Source organism: Echiichthys vipera, assembly GCF_963691815.1.
Source record: "Echiichthys vipera genome assembly, chromosome: 1".
NCBI classification, from domain to species: domain Eukaryota; kingdom Metazoa; phylum Chordata; class Actinopteri; order Perciformes; family Trachinidae; genus Echiichthys; species Echiichthys vipera.
In genome coordinates this window covers 4,524,981-4,546,019 of record NC_139826.1, presented here as the reverse complement: position 1 = coordinate 4,546,019, position 21,039 = coordinate 4,524,981, and the positions used below count along the sequence as shown (strand labels likewise).

General features: G+C 43.4%; 1 protein-coding gene across 1 annotated transcript in view; it reads left to right on the top strand.

The window, feature by feature from the left end:
• Positions 1-21,039, top strand: part of efl1 (elongation factor like GTPase 1) — a 146,833-nt gene that overhangs the window by 94,587 nt on the left and 31,207 nt on the right. The window contains exons 15-16 of the mRNA XM_083913245.1: positions 92-223; positions 2,791-2,938. Coding sequence (XP_083769371.1) covers positions 92-223; positions 2,791-2,938 — 280 coding nt within the window. The remainder of the gene's footprint in view (positions 1-91; positions 224-2,790; positions 2,939-21,039) is intronic.

The following is a 21,039-nucleotide window of genomic DNA, read 5'->3' as shown; positions in this document are numbered from 1 at the left end:
TCTGCCCATCAGCTGATCGCCATTTACTTCTTCCCAACATTGTAATTTTTTCACTTTTTGTTAATGTTCTTCTCCTATCCCCTCCTGTCAGGTATCGGAGGTCTTGAGGAGTGCATCTTGAAGTCAGCCACCCTGTCGTCCTCCCCTGCCTGCCCGCCCTTTATCCCGCTCAACTTTGAGGCCACGCCCATCGTACGGGTTGCCATAGAACCCAAACATCCAAGTAGGTCTTGAAAGGCACACACAAACCTAGTTTTCACATTCACAAAGATTGTGGGCATTTTTGTTTTTAGAATAATGTATTGAGTCATAAACATCTATAGATAGTAAACACCATATTATCCATCCATCTTCAACCGCTTGTCCCTATCGGGGTCGCGGGGGGGCTGGAGCCGATCCCAGCCGACATCGGGCGTGAGGCGGGGTACACCCTGGACAGGACGCCACACACACACAGGCCACATAGAGACGAACAGAGACAGACAACCATTCACATTGTAAAAAAACAGTGCAGTTTGCTCACTAAGCTCAATGACAGGACACGTCTGCTTCTTTATACGAGACAAGTCTCAGCAGGGTGAACACATCTGTTACTGATAACATGATAAGGCTGATATCAGGGTTCGTACAAGTGGTGGAAATCCTTGAAAACACTTTTATTTTAGTAGGGCTGCCCCTAACCAAGGTTTTCTTGGTCGACCAATCGTCATTTAGTGACCGTCTAACATTCCTTACATGTTTAAGGTGGTAGGTCATGTTCGTCTAACATTACATACATGTTTAAGGTGGTAGGTCATGTTCGTCTAATGTTACTAACATGTTTAAGGTCGTAGGTCATGTTCTTTTAATGTTACTTACATGTTTAAGGTGGTAGGTCATGTTCGTCTAACATTACTTACATGTTAAGGTGGAAGGTAATGTTCGTCTAATGTTACTTACATGTTTAAGGTGGTAGGTCATGTTTGTCTAACGTTACTGACATGTTTAAGGTGGTAGGTCATGTTCGTCTAACGTTACTATGTTTAATGTTGTTGTTTTTTTCGTATGCTAATGATTTTTTGGTTAACCAGTGCTTGGTCGATTATCTGGGTGCAGCCCTAAATTTTAGTGTGGTGTTTTCAAGGTTTGAAGAGTACTTGGATTTTGAATAAAGGGCCTGAAACTGCTTGAAATTCATGTTATATAGGATTGAATATTTGATATAACAGAGAAAAGAACATCTGCATATTTGAGGGACTAAATACAGCCTTTTCTGACATTTTTGCATGAAAAATGACTTGACAGTTAACAGATGATCAAAATAGTTGGTGATTATATTTCTGTCCATCTATTTGTTGAGTTAGTTTCCCTTTCATTTGTCACCCCTCTGTAGAAAGCTGTCTCAAAACATCATGTTGGTTGTTTGTAGGACAATAATGTCTAATGTAATGTTATGAACAAGTGCAATAATAAGTTTACTGAATACTGAGTGTTGTAAAGTACACAAATATGTAGTTTACCACAGCTGTAAGGCGCTGGAAATGCTTTAAAAGTGCATGAATTTGACTTTGGAAAAGGTGTAGGAACCCTGTGATTTTTTTTATTATTTTTTTTTTATTTTGTTTATCTTTCCTTATAGTCAACAAATCACATAAACTAAAACCAACATTGTGTTAGTCCCTTTCTCAATGCTTTCAATGGCATTCTCTCCCAGTCACATTGGATCCTAATGAAAACATTACATTTTAAAAAACGATCACAAACATATAGTTTTAGTGTTTTCCCTTAAACAGCTGGTCACTTGGCAAATGTTACTCAAACATGAAGAAAAAGTGCATTTGTTGGCGTCGATTTTCAGCGGAGGAGTAATACCCTATTTGGGGCTCTAGTGAGTATTTGGGGCAGCAGGACGGTGTATGTGGGATTGAGTCAATATTAACATCAGTCAGTGCGTTTACATGCACATTAGTAACATGCAAATGGTCTTACCCCGGTTAAGGGAATAATCAGATTATTTAAATTCCCCTTGTGCACATGAAAAGGAGGTTGAATAGGAAAATTACAGAGTAACTCTTCCTCCGGTACAGTAGGTGAAGCTCTGCCAACATACAGCTGATCTGAATACAGCTTTTTTTCCAGTTCACCTTTGTCAAAATCACAAACGGGGGGGGAGAAATGACTTTTGGACAGAATTATGACAGAAACGGGTCTTCTTGGTAGTAATGTTAGTTGCCATGGCTAAGTCCTCCCTCGGTCTAAAAGTAACGCTCTATTGTTGTTTTTTTCACGTTGTTTTCGGTGCGGTTGCTTCCTGGTTTATTCTATTTCCGGGTCAAAAGCCAGTGGGGAGGGGGAGTTCTAAGCCCCGCACATGCGTGGACCGGAAACCTGATATTACTCTGGGTAAGATGTTTACATGCAGGAATACCCCGGTTACTAAAGGAGTAATCTAGGTCTGTTAACCGGGGTATGGTGTTTAAATGATGTTTAAGAAACTGGAGTATGAAAACTTTGATTTTACCCGGGGTATGGTGTTTACATGGCGTTTGAGAAGCCAAAGTATGCCCTGAATCCAAAATACAATCAGGTTTTTTAAACTTCATATAAACGCACTTAGTAACGCCAATGCTGTCAGTGTGCCCAAGACCTGCCAGTCTGTGATGGTCATTGTGTTTGCATCATTTAAATAGGACGAGTCACCTTCTATTGCACTAGAGTTACACTGGTTCCATTTTTCCAGATGTTATGACCAATAAACTACTAATACAGACGAATCAATAAACTGGTCCACCTCATGTGTCTGTGTGCTAGGTGAGATGCCAAAGCTGGTGCGTGGGATGCGACTGTTGAACCAGGCAGATCCCTGTGCTGAGGTTCTGATCCAGGAAACAGGAGAACATGTTCTAGTCACTGCAGGGGAGGTTCATCTCCAACGCTGCCTGGACGACCTCAGAGACCGGTCAGTGTGTGTGTCGTTGTTGTCTCTTTTGTTGTCTTAGTTTAGATAGCAAGAAAAACACTAAAGAAAACTTTTTTTAAAATCACACTTTTAAGATATGAGAAGCACTTTGAAGAAAAAGGCTGGAGTCTGAAGAGTTCTGAGGTGAAGCGATTTATTCCGGAAGTCTTGAAAAATACATCCAAAATGAATCAGTGAGCCAAGTCTGATCAGACAGAATGACTGAAATTATCTTGTTGTCTATCAGCCTCCACCATCTACCAATCATTTTACTTCTCACATGTATCACATGCTACCATCTTTTGGTCTCAATCAGGATCATCTCATCTTAATCTGGATTGTTATACACTGTGGAACCATCCTCTCTCTCAGTATCCTCCGTGAGGCACAGCCTACACACACACATTGGCCTGCTGTTCTTCTCTCACTCCTTCATGACCTATTCCTTTAGGTTTAACTTAATGATTCAATATGTATTTATCTTACTAGATTCACCTGAATGATAAATAGTGGAATTATACAACATGATAGATAGATAAACGTTGCTGTGTCTGTGCCTGTGTGCTTTTATCACTGTGCCACAGTCAGGAGAAAGTTAACACCTGTCTCATCTCATTTAGTGTAGCACTACTAATACCTGCTCCTTACATGGGGTCTGCTTTCCTTGTGTTCCATTTTCATTCTTCTCCATATGTGTCTTTTTCTACAGTGTCTATAGAACGTCATGATACCCTTTTGAAATAGTCTCTTTTTTTGTTTTACAGCCTGAAATGATAATACATAAAGAAATTATTTTTCCAGCGTGATTTACACATTTTGCCTTACAACATTCAAGTGAATTTGTTTTTCAAAGTTTCTGAAAATTAATAAAAAATAAGAAACTAGAATAGCAGTGTTGGCAAACTGAATACTCCCTTTAGAATAACCATTATAAACATTCTCAGGTATAACAATCACCTTCCAGATCACACACCAAGGTAATTGGCCTCCACCTGACATCAACTGTGGTGTTTTTGATTTTACATCAGAATAAAATCAGCTGTTCCTTGAGGATTCCACTCCTAGTAGAGCATGGTAACACAAAGAATTCACCATGGTTGGAAAGATGCTTTCAAAAGAACTCCAGGATAAAGTTGTGGATAGGCACAATTCAGGAGAAGGATATAAAAAGATTTCAAAGGCTTTAACTCCTCCTCTGAGGACCGTTCAGAGCATTGTCCAGATATGGAAGGCATATGGCTCCACCAAGACCTTGCCTAGTTCGGGCCACCCCTCCAAACTAGATGACCGAGCCAGGAAAAGATTGATCAGGGAAGTTACCAAGAGGCCGAGGAGTAACAAGTCTTAATGGCAGAGGTTGGTCGATCTGTGCATGTGACAAGTTCTACATGTATGGCAGGGTGAAAAGAAAGAAGCCTCTTGTGAGTCTCATAAAAATTATATTAAAGATTCTGATGCCATGTGGCAAAAGGTTAAATGGTCAGATGAGACCAATACTGAACTTTTTGGGCTGAACTCCAAGTGCTGTTTGGCAGAAACCAAACACAGCACACCACCCAAAACACAGCATCCCTACAGTAAAGCGTGGTGGTGGCAGCATTTTGTTGTGGGCTTGTTTCTCTTCAGCAGGGACTGGGCACTTGGTCAGGGCTGAAGGGAAAATGGATGCTGCCAAGTACACCCAAATCCTTGAGGAAAACCTGCAGCCCTCTGTTAGACACTTGAAAATGGGCAGGTGGTTCACCTTCCAGCATGACAACGACTCAAAACACAACGCCACAAAAACAACGCAGTGGCAAAAGGACAGGAAGGTGAATGTTCTAGAGTAGCCCAGTCAGAGCCCTGACCTGAATCCTACAGAACATCTGTGGATGGACTTGAAGAGTGTGGTCCATCACCGCTCACCACAGAATCTGACTGAACTCCAACAGTTCTGCTGGAAGAATGGGGAAATATTTCCCAATCTAGGTGCACAAAACTGGTAGAGACATATCGAAACAGACTGATCAAACTCAGAATGAGAATCAGAAATACTTTAATAATCCCAGGGGGATATTGTTCTTGTTTCAAACTCCAGCTATACAAACAACATATTTAACAACAACAATATTATACAGATAACATATTTGTAAAAACAGTGTACATATATATACACTAACCGTTCAAAAGTTTGGGGTCACCCAGAAAATTTTGTGTTTTCCATGAAAAGTCACACTTATTTACCACCATGAGTTGTAAAATGAATAGAAAATATAGTCAAGACATTGACATGGTTAGAAATAATGATTTTTATTTGAAATAATATTTTTTTTCCTTCAAACTTTGCTTTCGTCAAAGAATCCTCCATTTGCAGCAATTACAGCATTGCAGACCTTGGGCATTCTAGCTGTTAATTTGTTGAGGTAATCCGGAGAAATTTCACCCCATGCTTCTAGAAGCCCCTCCCACAAGTTGGATTGGCTGGATGGGCACTTCTTGCACAACTTGGAGCTGTGCTTTGGGTCATTGTCCTGTTGTAGGATGAAATTGACTCCCATTAAGCGCTGTCCACAGGGTATGGCATGGCGTTGCAAAATGGAGTGATAGCCTTCCTTATTCAGAATCCCTTTAACCCTGAACAAATCTCCCACCTTACCAGCACCAAAGCAACCCCAGACCATCACGTTACCCCCACCATGCTTGACAGATGGCGTCAGGCACTCTTCCAGCATCTTTTCAGTTGTTCTGCATCTCACAAATGTTCTTCTGTGTGATCCAAACACCTCAAACTTATATTAATATTATATTAATCTTTTTCTTTTATTGGCCAGTCTCAGATATGGCTTTTTCTTTGCCACTCTGCCCTGAAGCTGCCAGTTGCGGACATGTGAGGCGTCTATTTCTCATACTAGAGACTCTAATGTACTTATCTTCTTGCTAAGTTGTGCAGCGGGGCCTCCCACTTCTCTTTCTACTCTGGTTAGAGCCTGTTTGTGCTGTTCTCTGAAGGGAGTAGTACACACCGTTGTAGGAAATCTTCAGTTTCTTGGCAATTTCTCGCATGGAATAGCCTTCATTTCTAAGAACAAGAATAGATTGTCGAGTTTCACATGAAAGTTCTCTTTTTCTGGCCATTTTGAGCGTTTAATCGTCCCCACAAATGTGATGCTCCAGATACTCAACTAGCCCAAAGGAAGGTCAGTTTTATAGCTTCTCTAACCAGCTAAAATTTCTAAGTGACCCCAAACGTTTGAACGGTAGTGGAGAGAGAGAGAGAGAGAGAGAGAGAGAGAGAGAGAGAGAGAGAGAGAGAGAGAGAGAGAGAGAGAGAGAGAGAGAGAGAGAGAGAGAGAGAGAGAGAGAGAGAGAGAGAGAGAGAGAGAGAGAGAGAGAGAGAGAGAGAGAGAGAGAGAGAGAGAGAGAGAGAGAGAGAGAGAGAGAGAGAGAGAGAGAGAGAGAGAGATTTTTTTGATTTTTAAAATCTACTTTATTTGGCATTCATTTTTCAACTGTAAACAATGTACAGGTAAAAAAATTAAAATGCAACCTTGATAAATAAATAAATAAATAAATAAAACATTTAAATGAGGAAATCTGCAAACAATAGTTCTCCAGCTGTGACCGAACACAACACATTTTGGAAACACCATATATCTTTAAAAGAGTCTAGGTCCCCTGCGGTTTTATAAAAACTAAAATCCACCAGCAGTCTGGCCTTAATCATGTTCACACACACAGGGACCGACTCCACCTGCAGGTTTTCCTCCACCATTCTCTTCCTGGTCACATACACTGCCATCTTAGCCTGCCCTAAAACAAAGTTTAAAAGCTGGCTCTTGTGTTTTTGCTGGCGAGTGTATTTAAAACCACAAATAAAAACCTGCTTACTAAAACTCTCTTTAAAACTGGTAAAAACAACTTGTAAAAACAGAAACAGTGCTGACAGACGGTGACACTCATAAAAACAGTGGAAAATTGTCTCTCTTAAGCCACAGAACAGGCATTTGTCCTCCACAGCATCATTTATCATGGACACAAAGGCATTTACCCCTATGATGCCGTGGAGCAGCCTCCACTGTAAGTCTCCGTGTTTTTTGCACAGTGGAGGCTTATAGAGAGACCTCCACTGAGGCCTGGATCCCAGGTCCAGCTCTAAAAAAGTCCTCCAAGGAGTGTCTGTTCGCCCATCCAGTTTATTCCTGTTAAGTGTCTTTACCAATAGTTTATAAAGAGTTTTTCCCGGTGCTCCCTCCAGGGAAACCGGGTGTGTTGCCTGCAACAGAGGCCCAGAGCAGTCTTTTAAGTCCAAAGCCAGAAAGGTGGCAGGAAAAGGGTCCTCCATGCTGGGGGGGGGGGGGGATCTGTGTGTGATATTTTTTAAAAGCAGGGTGTCTTGACTGGTCAGTTTATTTCTCCAGTGGTCAAGAACTTTTTGTATTACCCTGGTGGATCTCAGGCCCAGCTTTACAGCCAGCCCAGTAGGGTCCTCCAGCTGGGGCCCAGCTAGCTCCACCACCTGACCCAACGTGGAGACGCCTGCAGTCTGCAGCAGCCTGGTCAGGGAGGGTCCTGCCCAGCTTGGGTGGTCCAGCACCGCCCCATACAGGACGGGCTCCTGCAGTAGCCAATGAAGGGAGTCCCCCTGCTGCTGCCTCTCTTTTTTAAGCAGGTTCCAAACACTAAAAACACTTTTATAAAAACCAGGAAGAGATGGTGAAAGGACCTTTCCATCATTCATTAAAAACAAATTAAAATCAAGACCCAGGCTGTTAAAATGTCTCAGGATGCACCGGGATAAAGGTCTCCCCAGAGTATCCTCTGGCCCAGTCAGTAACCTTTGTATGAACTGTAGTCTGAAGGCAGCGCCTCTGCTGGCCAGATGGACCAGGCCCTGGCCACCCTCCTCTTTTGGAAGGAAGAGGACACTCTGTGGGACCCAGTGCATCCTGTCCCAAAAGAAATCAACTAAAACACGTTGTACCTCTGCCAGGAGAGAAACTGGGGGATCGACACAGGACAGCCGGTGCCACAGGGCAGACGAGACCAGGTTGTTCAGGATCAGGGTGCGACCTCTGTATGACATTTTTGGTAAAAGCCATTTCCACTTGTTGAGGCGCCCCTTCACCTTCATGACAACGTTCTCCCAGTTTTTCTTTTTATGGGTCTCGTCTCCCAGAAAGACCCCAAGATACTTGAGTCCTCCTCTTTTCCAGTGTAGGCCCCCGGGCAGCCTGAGCCGACCCCCCAGCTTCTCCCCAACCATCAGAGCCTCGCTCTTCCCCCAGTTCACCTTTGCAGAAGAAATAAAACCAAAATCATTCACAGTATCAGTTAAAACATCAATATCTCTTTGTGTATTGACCAACACGATAAGGTCATCAGCATAAACAGACAGTTTAAAAGACACATCACATCCGCGGAGCTGCGGATGATTCACCTCACTCCAAGTGACAAAGTTGCCCACAACAGTCGTGTCTTCACTTTCATCCCCCTTTCCAATGCAGCCAACTATTGCTGAGTCATCAGAAAACTTCTGAAAGTGGCAATAGTTGAACTCTGAGGTGAAGAGGGTGAAGAGAAAGGGAGGGAGGACATTCCCTTGTGGGGCCCCAGTGTTGCTGTCCACCCTGTCAGACACACTGTTCTGTAGGCGTACATACTGCGGTCTGCCCATCAGGTAATCCACAATCCAGGACACGATGGGGGCCTCCACCTGCATCGCAGCCATCTTCTCACCCAGTAGAGCCGGACGGATGGTGTTGAATGCACTGGAGAAGTCAAAGAACATGACTCTCACAGTGCTCGCAGGCTTGTCCAGATGAGTGTAGACTCTGTTCAGCAGGTAGGTGATGCAGTCCTCAACTCCCAGGCGGGGCTGGTAGGCGAACTGTAGTGGATCAGTGAAGAGCCTGACCATAGGCCTTAGCTGCTCGAGGACGAGTCTTTCCTTGGTCTTCATGATGTGGGACGTCAGGGCCACCAGTCTTTTGTCCTGAGGGCCACTGGGACGCGGCGTCTTTGGCACAGGCATGAGGCAGGACGTCTTCCATAGCACAAGGACTCTCTGGAGGTGCAGGCTCAGGCTGAAGACTTGACTCAGTACTCCACACAGCCGGGGGGCACAGGCTTTATCACCCTGGGAAATACACCATCGGGGCCTGCAGCTTTGCCAGAGTGGAATCTTGTCAGCTGTCTTCTCACCAGGTCAGGCGTGAAGGACACTGTGGAGGTGTCCGTTGGGGGAGGGCTGAGGTCGTCAGGTTGTGGAGGACATAATGTAGAGCAGGGGGGAGGGTTGGAATTGGTAGGTGTGAAGTGAGGGGAAGGTAAGGGGTCTGTAAGGAGGAGGAGTATGGGGAGGTAAAGTGGCAATAGTTGAGGGGCAGCCAGCAGCAGAGTCATGTGGGGGATGGGCCGCAGTATCAAACCTATTGAAAAATACGTTCAGTTCGTTGGCCTGCCTCCAACCACATGCTACCAGTCTTCTGGAACCCGGTGATGGTCCTCATGCCACTCCACACATCCCTTGTGTTGTCACGTTGGAGTTTATATTCCAGCTCACTCCTATAATTGTCTTTAGCCTCCCTGATTTTAAATCTGAGAACCCCCTGCACTCTCCTCATCTCTTTGCGGTTGCCATCTCTGAATGCTTTCTTCTTTCATTCAGGATGGCCTTAATCTCCTTGTTGATCCAAAGTTTATTATTAGCGTAACAGGGTATTTTCCGAGCTGGGACATTGCAGTTCACACAAAAATGTATGTAGTTTGCGATGCACTCAGTGAGTCCATCAATGTCCTCCCTGTGGGGCTAACAAAGTGCAGGCCACTCAGTCACTTCAAAGCAGCCCTGCAGTGTCTCATAAACCTCCTCAGACCACCTCCTCACAGTTCTTGTGGTTGTAGGCTTCCTCTTCACCAGAGGCGCATAACAGGGTTTGAGGTGAACCAAGTTATGATCTGACCTGCCCAGAAGGAGGACAGAAGAGGAGATGTATGCATCCTTAATGTTAGCATACATCCGGTCCAGAGTCCTCTCCTCTTTGTGAGAACAGCTCACGTACTGTTGGAAGGTCGGCAGAACTGGAAGTGGTTAAAGTAAATGATGATGAGGGCGCTAGGGTGTTGAGTCTGGAGATGGTGGTTTGTATGATGCTGCAGGCAGATGTCAGGTTTGCAGAGGGAGGGATGTACAAAACAACGATGATGACATGTCTACAGAGCTGTTCTTTAACTGTAATATGACCAGGATTACACCACCTGCTGTTTACTTGAATGGCCGCTCTCTGTGCAGTCCCGGTCAGTCCGAATGGTGTAGAAGCCATCAACGGAGACGTTCTGGTCCGTAATGTCCCTGTGCAGCCATGTCACCGTGAAACACATCAGACTGCACTCACGGTACTCCCCGTGGCTCCATGTTAGCGCCGTCAGTTCATCCATTTTGTTGTACAGAGACCGTACATTGCCTATAACAACAGAGGGGAGACACGGCTTAAATCTTCTCCTCTCCATAAGCCCGTCCCGTCTCGACCCTGCTCTATAGCCCCCCGATGTTTCTTCCCACCTCTGCGTCCCTGGTGTGTTTTTCTCAAGAGTTTGGGTGGAATTAAGCAGGTCTGGCCACTATGCCGGCCGGCAATAGCGCGATCGGCTGTTCTTCGGAGTAAACAAAGGCAGCGTGTCCCGGTGGAAGCGACATTGATAAAAACAACACGAAAACTAGCGAAAGTAACCTCATTGTAGAGGGCTGAACTTCACAGAAGTTAGGGTGAAGTAATAGAACAAACAAAAGAGAATAAATGTTAAGAAAGTTTAAAAAAGCGAACACAAAGGCTGGAGTAGAAACAGGCAGCATGCAACTTTTTGCGCATGCGCACAGCTGATGGATCTAATTAAAGCAAAAGGTGCCTACACAAAGTATTACATCTGGGGAGTTTTTAATTTTTAGGAATTTCATTAATTTAGAAAAAAAAAATTCACTCAAAATGTGTAAATCACGTTGTAAAAATATATTTGCAGATTAGATGAGATGAGATGAGATTATCGTGTCCGGCTGTAAAACGAAAAAGTGACTCTTTCAAAAGGGTATCATGACTTTCGATAGGCACTGTAACCTTAGTTTCGTCTTTCAATGTAGCTGCCTGCAGTGGCCCTCTTATCAGTGACACACAGTACACCAAGATACAGCTTGCTTATGTCACCAAGATACAGAACAACCAGGACCTATTGTATATAATGCATAGGTGGGAAATTGGAGATAAATTATTTTCTCATGTGACATTATAAAAGGCTGCTGGTTGCAGACAGACTGTGGTAAATCCCCTCAGAGATGGATGGCCTCCCCTGCCCTTCAGCCTGATCTTCTTCTAAACCTCTTCTGCATTGTAAAACGCAGAGTATTGATTAAAGGAAAATGCATCTGTCATGAATGTAATCCATCAAAGTAGTGTGGGTTGTCTTTTATGGAACTAGCGTGACTCTCTTGAGGTTGAGGGTAGCACATTTTATAAATTGTAACTACTAACCTTATTATCCAACAGATTGCCTGTACATTGTATCATCAGCTTTTGTTTGTCCCAAACCGTGTTTGACAGAATGTTGTTAGCTTTAGCTGGGAAAAAAACATCTATTCATCAGTGTGTTGATGCCATCTATTTCATCATAGGTTGTTGTTTTGAGAAGCTGTGCGTCTGTGTTCATTCATCTCAGCTGTTGCCATCTCAGCAGGGGAATAGAAATGAGTCAATTCTAGGGCTGTCTTCAATTAAAGAAAGTCATATTCGACTAGCACTCACTAACAGTACCATTTTGTCGACTATCAATTAGTTGTTTTTATGGACGGATCTGTAAAACTGAGTTTCGCTACAATAAATATTGCAAAAGCACCACTTAAAAGATTGTATTTACCAGAGATGTGCGCATACATTTCTTAGAAATAAGTCATTCAACATAAAAAAGCATAAGAAATGACTATTCGACTAAAGAAATCTGAGGGCGCACTCACACTGTCCTTCCATACCGTGCCCAAACAGGTTTTTCGGGTAAAGCCTTGTTCGTTTGACCAGTGTGAGTGCAACCGCTCCGCGCCTAGCTGCGGCCAGCTGGCCATCCACGGCCTGCTTGAGAGAGGTGGGCTTTTGTAAAGCGTGTTTGCAAATGTACAAGCACGAGCGTCTGACGTCATTTTATGTGTTATCTGTTCGGACATAGAAAAAGAAAAAAGACGGACCATGCCCCGACATTTAACAACAACAACAATGGTGGCGAAAGGTTCACGTTGGTGTGATGCGGAGGTGGAGTGTTTACTGCAGATTTGGTCGGATGGAAATATTTAAAAACAGTTGGACAAGACGCACAATAACTCTAGAAAGATTTGTAAACAAAGCGATGCATCGCGATGACGTCATTTTATGTCCGCCTTTTCGGACATAGATAAAAGAAGGACGAACCATGCGCAGACATTTAAAACAATGACGGAGAAAGGTTCACGTTGGTGTGATGCGGAGGTGGAGTGTTTACTGCAGATTTGGTCGGATGAAAATATTCAAAAACAGTCGGAGAAGACGCACAACAACTACGAGGTCTATGGAAAGATTTATAAACAAAGCGACGCATCGCGATGACGTCAATCAATGCGGGTGACGTGTTACGGCGTGATGACGTATGGACAGGCAAGAAGTATTTGCGCAAGGCCCAGGCAGTGTGAGTACAAACGGGTTGGCCAGCAGGGGGAGAGGGAGGGGGGGACAAGTAACCTAAAGCCCGGGGCACGGTACGGGCGGACAGTGTGAGTGCGCCCTTAGGGCGGACTCACACTGTCCTCCCGGACCGAGACCCGGACTTTAGGGTACTTGTCCCCCCTCCCTCTCCCCAACGCGCCCCAGCCCCGTTTGTACTCACACTGCCAGGGCCTCGGCCAATGCTTCTTGCTGTCCATATGTCATCACGCCGTAACACGTCACACGCATTGATCGCGTGTGTGTGGCTTTGTTTACAAATCTTTCCACAGACCTCAGAGTTTTTGTGCGTCTTGTCGACTGTTTTTGAATATTTTCATCCGACCAAATCTGCAGTAAACACTCCACCTCCGCACCACACCAACGTGAACCTTTCACCACCATTGTTGTTGTTGTTAAATGTCCGCGCATGGTCCGTCCTTCTATTTACATGTCCGAACAGGCGGACATAACGCTACTGCCGTAGGGCTCGTGCTCGTGCTCGTGCTCGTGCTCGTATACGTGCGCACGCTCGTGCTCGTACATGTGCAAACGGCTCCGCTAAAGCCCACCTCTTTCAAGTGGGCCGTGGCGGCCCAGCTGGCCCCAGTTGAGCGCGGAGCGAGTGCGCTCACACTACTTAAAGGTACTAGACTTTAGCTGAAAAACCGGTTTTGGCCGCGGCCAAAAGGATAGTGTGATCACGCTCTTAGTCGACTAAAGGCCTTTACCAGTGATGGGAATAACGGTGTTAAAACCATCCTTATGACGCCGTTACTGCCAAAAAAAGGGCCGCGGTACTACAATTATTTTTTTTATTTTCCTAAATATTTTCATCAGACCAACTAGATCTCTAAGTCGACAGCAAAAACTGTTCTTCCTTGGTGAGGCAACCGCAGTGATGATAATTGGCTGAGGTAAAACAAAACTTCATGGTAAGCCAATCAGAGTTGGCGAGTGTTGTTGACACAAAATCAAAAGCATGCTTGGTTGCGCACACACAATTCTCCGATGTTGGTGTATTTCTGTGGCAGAGTTTCAGCACCACATACAGGCCTGCCATGTGTACTACAGCGTTTTGGGTCGGTTTCAATGTCATTATATAATATGATAATGTTATTATACGTTCCAAAATATCTATTGTGCTATTTTTATTGATGCAATTTATTAACATAGTAATTATAATATCTACAATAATACATGAAATTGGATTGGAGACTAGTCTCACTTTGTCCCACAGCAACATTAAAATAGTTAAGATTTGTGTACACTGTTTCTGTTAATAATTTATTGTATTAAGTGTCCATTTCATGTACAGTATTTTAAGTTCCTTTAAAGAGGGCTGAAGGTGGGGTCTAAATTCTTTGACACATTTGAGCATTTAAAAAATGTACTTAAAAGTAGGGCAATAGTTACTTTCCATAGTAACTAGTTACTTTTTGCGTCCTTTGCATTTATGTCGGACAAATACAGCCTGCCTAATAGTCTTCTTTCGGTACCTTCAAATGAGACATTTTATCCAAAAGCAATTCCCACATTTTCCGAACCGCCCCCCTGAAGCTGAGATGGACCAATTTATGGCTCTTAACGTACAATACAAACGACTGATATCTGTCATTTATCATAAGATTGCTCTTCTGAGCCCAGTCCCCACTGTATCGCCTAAAAGTGCATGGGAAAAGGATTTGGGGGTAGACATTACTGAGGTCCAGTGGAGGGACATTCTAAAACTAGTCCACTCATCCTCGATTTGTGCCAGGCCATCCTATTACAGTGGAAAGTGCTTCATAGAGCCCATTTCACCAACGCTAAATTGGCTTAGATATACCCTAGTCACAGTGATCTTGTAACCAATGTTAGCAGTCCCCGGCTGTTTACGCACACATGTTCTGGACTTGCCCGAAGCTTTCTGAATTTTGGTCTGATATATTTCAAATTGGTCCAAGCAGTCTATGACGTGCTACCAAGCCCAGCCAACCTGCATGTTTGGGGGAAGAGCGAATTTCCAACTTGCGGTCACTGTCCAGGAAGAGGCACATCATGAGCAGCTGCCCTGTAGCTCTTGGAGAAGGTCGTTACAGCTGGAGACACGGCCAGGTGCTGAAGGCAGTGGCCGAGACCATCTCCAGTGCAGTGGCTAACAACAGGCCAGCAGCCGGAAGTCAATTCCATTTGTGAAAGCTGGAGAAAAGCCACGCTCAAAGCCAACACCATCAGCCGGCCTTCTCTCCTCTGCATCAGACTGGGAGCTGCGAGTTGACTTGGGCAGGCAGCTCAACTTCCCAGAATGTGTAACATCAACTTCATTGAGAGGAGAGGCTGGAAAGCCTACTGCAAGCCAATAGAGGTGGGATGTCGGGGCTTCGCTGCACGCTCTCTGTGCAGGGCCTACAGCCTTCTTGGCATCTCGGGTGCTGCTAGGAGGAGAGCTGTCAAGTCCGCCACAGAGGCTGCAGAGAGAGCCTCCAGGTGGATCTGGATTAAAAGGTCAGAAAAGTGGGCTAACGCTGCTGGGGCACAAGCCGGGGTCGCCTGAGGGAGAGTGTTTGATGTTGAGAGACCCGAAACACCCGTCGATCTCAGGTCATAACATCACTGATGATGTGTCCCAGCGCATCCTAGGATGTATCTACACACAAACCCTCAAACGTGAAATTTTACAATGTCTAAGGTTAGAGAAGTTAAGGTTTTCACAGAGGGGATCTTTGACAGCATTCAACAAAACCTGGGATCCACTGCTTGCCCTTATTAGTAATAATGGAAGTAAATACCCCCCCCCCCCCCCCTTTTTTTTTTCTTTTTTTTCTTTCCTCCTTCTTGAATAACTTTATTTTTGCTTTTAGTTTTTTTTTTTTTACTTTACCTATCTACTTATGGTATGTGTTGTTTGGTTGCTGGCTTGGTTTATTGTGACCGTGTTTGACAGGGGTTGTTGGGAGGGATGGCAGGATTCGTGTTGGTTTTTTTTTTGTTTTTGTCTCTGTTCTTTTTCTCTTTAAAAAAAAAACTTGCACTTTGCGACATATGTTCAGTAAAAGGTTTCAATATTTGCACCAGCTCATCTACCAAGGCCTGTTCAGGGTACAAGTCCAGTGGGGAAACTGCTGAAGGGAGTGTGTGTGTAAAGGCCTTAAGACCAAAAGAACTCGAATAGTCGACTAATCGTCTAAGATCGGGCAGCCCTACTCAATTCACTCCCCAAGTAGAACTGCTGAAATGATAATAACACATTATATTAGGTAGTTAGCTGTGTGTATGTGTCAATTCTAGTCCTGAATCAAATGAAAGCTTTGATCCTTTATTGGTTTCACCTATCGAATAGACTTCAGCTATGAAAGGGAGAAGAAGCTTAAAGATACATTTTTTACACATGAAGATTCTCTAGATGTTGTTTATGCAAAGGATGTGATACAGAATAGCATGGTAACAACAATGGTAAATGTTACCTGATAAAAGATATTGGCATGTTGGCATTGTAATGGTTAGTTACACAGATGCATCTGAGAAGGCGTCAATGGACTTGGGTAAAGGCAGGCACTCTCAAAACATACCTGGCAGGTGATAGAATGAATGATGAAGAGAGAAAATCCTTAAGTGTCGTTCTCTTTTCTCTATGAATAAAGACTCTCCAGTTCTGATTAAACTGATGCTATTGCAGCATCTAAGCTAACCTCATTAAGAGCAGCAATTTTTGAACGAGCCATCAACTCTCGTGTCATCATCACCCCCTGCTTCTCCCTCAACTGCCAGTAACCCCTCACCAGATGCTGATTGGCTAACTCGGCTTTTGATCAGAACTCAAACTCATTATTTGGGGCCTAAGAAGATGGATTTTAATGTGACATGTGTGATCTTCTGCTGCTGTGAAAGGTAAGAAAATAGTATCGCCCCCTGGACAACTGCACAAACTAAATGTACTACCACAAATATGCCAGATTTTGCTTCTTTCTCCTGATATGCAGCCTGAATGATTGGATTTGATTGACAGACAGTGCTTAATGACCCAAAGCACAACAAATCCACTTCTAAATGAATTGAAGAGACAGTGGAGATCGATTCAACCAAAACAGATCTGAAAGGGAGCAGGGACACTGAAAGACATATTAGCTGAAAGAAAATGATTCAGTTAAGCATGTTTTCATCAAATATCTCTCTCTATTTGGCTCTTTCCATTTGCCTGTCTTCCAGATCCCGCCTCCTATACTTCAGATGGATGTCACTACTACAGTGATCTCTCATCAGTAATAAAATGCAGTTACGGTGACATTACATTCTGTGGCAATGGATGTCAATTTAAATTGGATTGAGCAAACCTCAGTAAATTCACAGCTTGGTCAGAATATCCAATTGATTGGATTGCTGTGTCAGTAAAATGTCCTTGAGACAGGACTTTATAGTACGGAAACAAAACCTTGACTTTAAAGGTTGCAATAGAGCTAGTAATTTGCTTCGCCTTTTCCAAGTTGGGAAGACGTACTTCCACGGGAGCTGCAATTTAGAAAATCGATTTTTGACATTTGTGAATCGATTCAGAAACTTCCACATCCATCCAAACTTCCACTTCCACATCGATTTTTTCCCCCACCCATGACTAGCAGAACTTCCCATTTAGCACAGCAGCAGAGTTGGGTATAGCTGCAGGGTGAGATGGCTTAGCTGCAGCTAGCTAGCCGCCTCGGTCTCGCTCATGGCGGCTGCTATCTTACTGCCTCATCAGTCTCGTTTGGCTTTCTGATGCTTCAGTCACACGGTTGACACGATTGGAGCGATGGTCCAAATATGATAAAGCAATGCGATTCTGCCGTTTCTTGCAATTAAATAGCAGCCTACAGCCGGTCTGAACACAGCTTTAGAGCTTCAGTATTAGAGTGCTCACTGACTTCTTGGTCACCTCACTGATAATGGTGCATTATGCAATTAAACCGGATCTGGATCCCTGGATTTTAATAACATGGTGACTGCTTTTGCTCAGCAAATGAATAGGGTTAATTAAAGGAAAAGGCTCAAAGAGCAGCCAAGTGCACCATCCCCTGTGCAACATGGTATTTTTGTGTCATGATACGGAATGGTAGAATTTCATTACCAAGCGTTATAGAGCAGTGCATTAGCAGCTGGTGCTGATCATATTTGCTTCTTTCATTTCCTTTAAATGCACCCCACCATTGAACTCTGTCAATTTAGTAAATGAGTAGATAAAGTTTCTTCTAGTCAGACAAATTTGTAATAAGGTAAGGATGTCTTCTTATCTTTTCTTAGCTGACAGTTTCGGCTGTACTCCAGCCTTACTCAGAGCTGCTGTTTTCTCCCGGATATGACGTGTTTTATGAAAACAGCTGACCGGGCCGGGAAACTTACTTGCCATATATCTAATTAATCTGACTAGAAGAAACTTTAACTTTCAAAATGGATAATGAAGATAAGAAATAAAATCGATCTAAGTGAGTAGATAGTCAGGACTAATGATGGAGATCCACCAACTCCGTCCAACTAACAGAAAGACGTGTTGGAACCCAAGACAGTCCAGTTCGCTCTGGCCAGTCGGCGGTTCTTGGTTTTGGCTCTACTGTTTTCAACATGGTGGCCAGGTCACAAATGTTCTCATTTTAAAGGTTAACAGTAAACAATATACGTTTCTGAAAACATTTTTAGGGGAAATATGCAATGGAGTAAGAGAATCTTGGTCTAGTTTGAGAGTTTCACATGCCTGGTTTCGTTGCGGTGGACAGACCTACAAGATACAGTGCATGCAGATACAGTGAATGGTCAGTCAACTCACCGGTGGAGCGGGTGGGATAGATTAAGGTGGAAACATTATGGTATAGTTTTGAAAGAGTACGAGGCTTGTAGTATCTGCAAGATGACACATGAACAGGAATAGAGAAAATGCACATGTCTAAAGAAGGAGAGGAGCAATGACAAGAATATACTATTCCCACTTAGCCTCCCACAAAGACTCCTGTGTAGACTCCTTTGTTTTTGTCTTCCTGAGTCTTCGTCTGAAAAGGCTGCCAAAACCATCCTTGAAGCTGGTTGGCTACAGAAGTGCTGACCACACCCCTGAAACTGTGTTAAGTAGCTATTAGTGATATATAGTGAGAGTCACTGAGCAGGAGAAACTAACTATTTACTAAGGAGAGTATTATCTAAATAACCTAATGGATCTCAATTTCCTTGCGTGAGTCATCCCAAAGGATCAATAAACAGAAGTCTAGGTCTAAGAAGTACAAGTCTAAGATAGTCAATTTACCCGACAGGTAGAAAGTAAATCAGAACTTAGTTCTAGTCTGAGTTCAAATCAAATCAAGGTATCCTTAACTCTAGCTGCTACTAGCTAGCTTAAAAATCTAAGTAACATAGTCCTAGATCAAAAACGGCACAACAAAGCAGAAAAGTCTATAGTAACAGTCAAGCAGAAAGGCCTAGCAAAAAAGTACTTAGCTTAATTTCAATCTGCCTTATAGTGTGAACCCAGGAAGTCAAATGGAAGTCAAATGCACAAGTTGTGTGCTTGGATGTCAGGAGACCGGGCTGAAGGATGGTGGTTAGAAAGTCCTCTCTGTGTTGCTCTTAAACACCGAAGGTAGCCAGGTCACTCCTGTCGTTGAGGTTCAGTGTGTAACCTGTAGATGCTCTGTGCAGCCCACGCCGGGCTCCAAGATGGCCAGTAGCCAGTCAAGGAAGTTGAAGGGAGAGCAGTTGGAAGCAAGCGTAAGAGTGGAGATCAAGATAAAGACGAATGGAGCATCTACCGGTTTTATAGACCTGGTGATGTCATCAGTCATGGGTCAGGCTTTTGACCAATGGAAGCTGACAGTTGGGTTGCCTTGGAAAGTTTTCACACCTTAGTATGAACTGTGTGATCCATCAGGATACCATGGTGGTCGGCCATTTTTTATGCTAAACAAAGGACCGTGCGGTCAGAAACAGGCTTTTGGCCTTCTCTTTGTCCTGAGAGTCCGGATTAATTTAGAAATTAACAATCAGCTGTGGAATGCCAGTTTTACCTACAGTACTATGTTGTAAAAACATACTGTATAATAATAATAATAATAATAATAATCTATGACCTTGGAGCACAACCCATAGAATACAAATTTATGAAATATGATGGTCATACTTATTCAAGTTTCATAATTCGAAGGTTGCTAGCTCTTGCCCAGGTGTGCAGGGACCTGATATTCCCATCTTATTTTATCATTATTACATAATAATAAAATATTGTAATAAATGAATAAAAGCTTTTCAAAATAAAATTGGTAACAAGAACAAATATAATACAAATATAAATAAATAAAGTGCTAAACAGCAACTGGAACAAGAAGAAAATATGAAATTGTAGCTAAATAAAGTGCAAAACATGCAAAGGTGGTCAGTCACTACTTCTGTCAGAGCTGACATGTAGCGTCGCTACAGGCTATCCTCCTTGGTTTAACAAAGAACCACTCAAGGGCCCTGTTGAAATAAACGTTCACATGTGGACCTTTTTTACTGATTCTCATGCAGGCTACACACAAGTCATTTGAGTGTACATATGATGTGCACTACATTGTTCTCCCGCATACCGCAATGCAATGCGGTCGTGTTTTACCGGAGGAGAAGAAGAAGCTGAAGAGTGCTAACAGGGTGCTAACTGTAGCCAGGTACCTGAGAGCTAACTGCAGTTACCAACAAGCGTTACTCACAAGCTGACTACTCTTGTGAAATATTAATTAATCGTGGGCAATTACAGCTCACAATCAGGACACACAACTATTATTAACAAAACCACACTTTAACACCATCAAAGCTTCAACTATTTAATTGGGATTTAACATTGAAATTAACATCAACATCAGTACAACCTTTTACCGTCCTCCTAAGTGCAGATTTGTATCATAAACAGACTGTAAAACGGGTTTACAGCGGGCATGTATATACACTTAGATGTAGTATGTGAGTGCACAGTAATTTGGGTGAAATAACATAAAATCAGCGCAAATTGGTAATCTGTAATCCAGAATGAGGAGGAGGAGGAGGCAACAGCCCCAAAACAGATTCAGTTTCATTCCTGCTACAGAATCAACATTTTAAAGCAAACTTCATCTTATTCAAATATGTTCTCACCGTAACACATCAGTAGTACATTGTAAGTATTTTCTTTGCTTTGAAAAAAGTCTGTTTCTTTTGGGGTCTTTTCAAAGTTTGGAGGTGTCTCTGGGCCGTGCTTGTTGGCTTATCTCATTAGGAATATTGCCATCCGTACCGTGCCCCGTGTCCATCTGTACTGTGCCCCGTGCTTTAAGGTACTTGTTTTAAATGTCCGCGCATGGTCCGTCCTTCTTTTTTCTATGTCTGAACAGGCGCACATAAAATGACATCAGAACCGCCGTAGGCCTCATGCTCGTACACGTGTGCACGCTCGTGCTCATA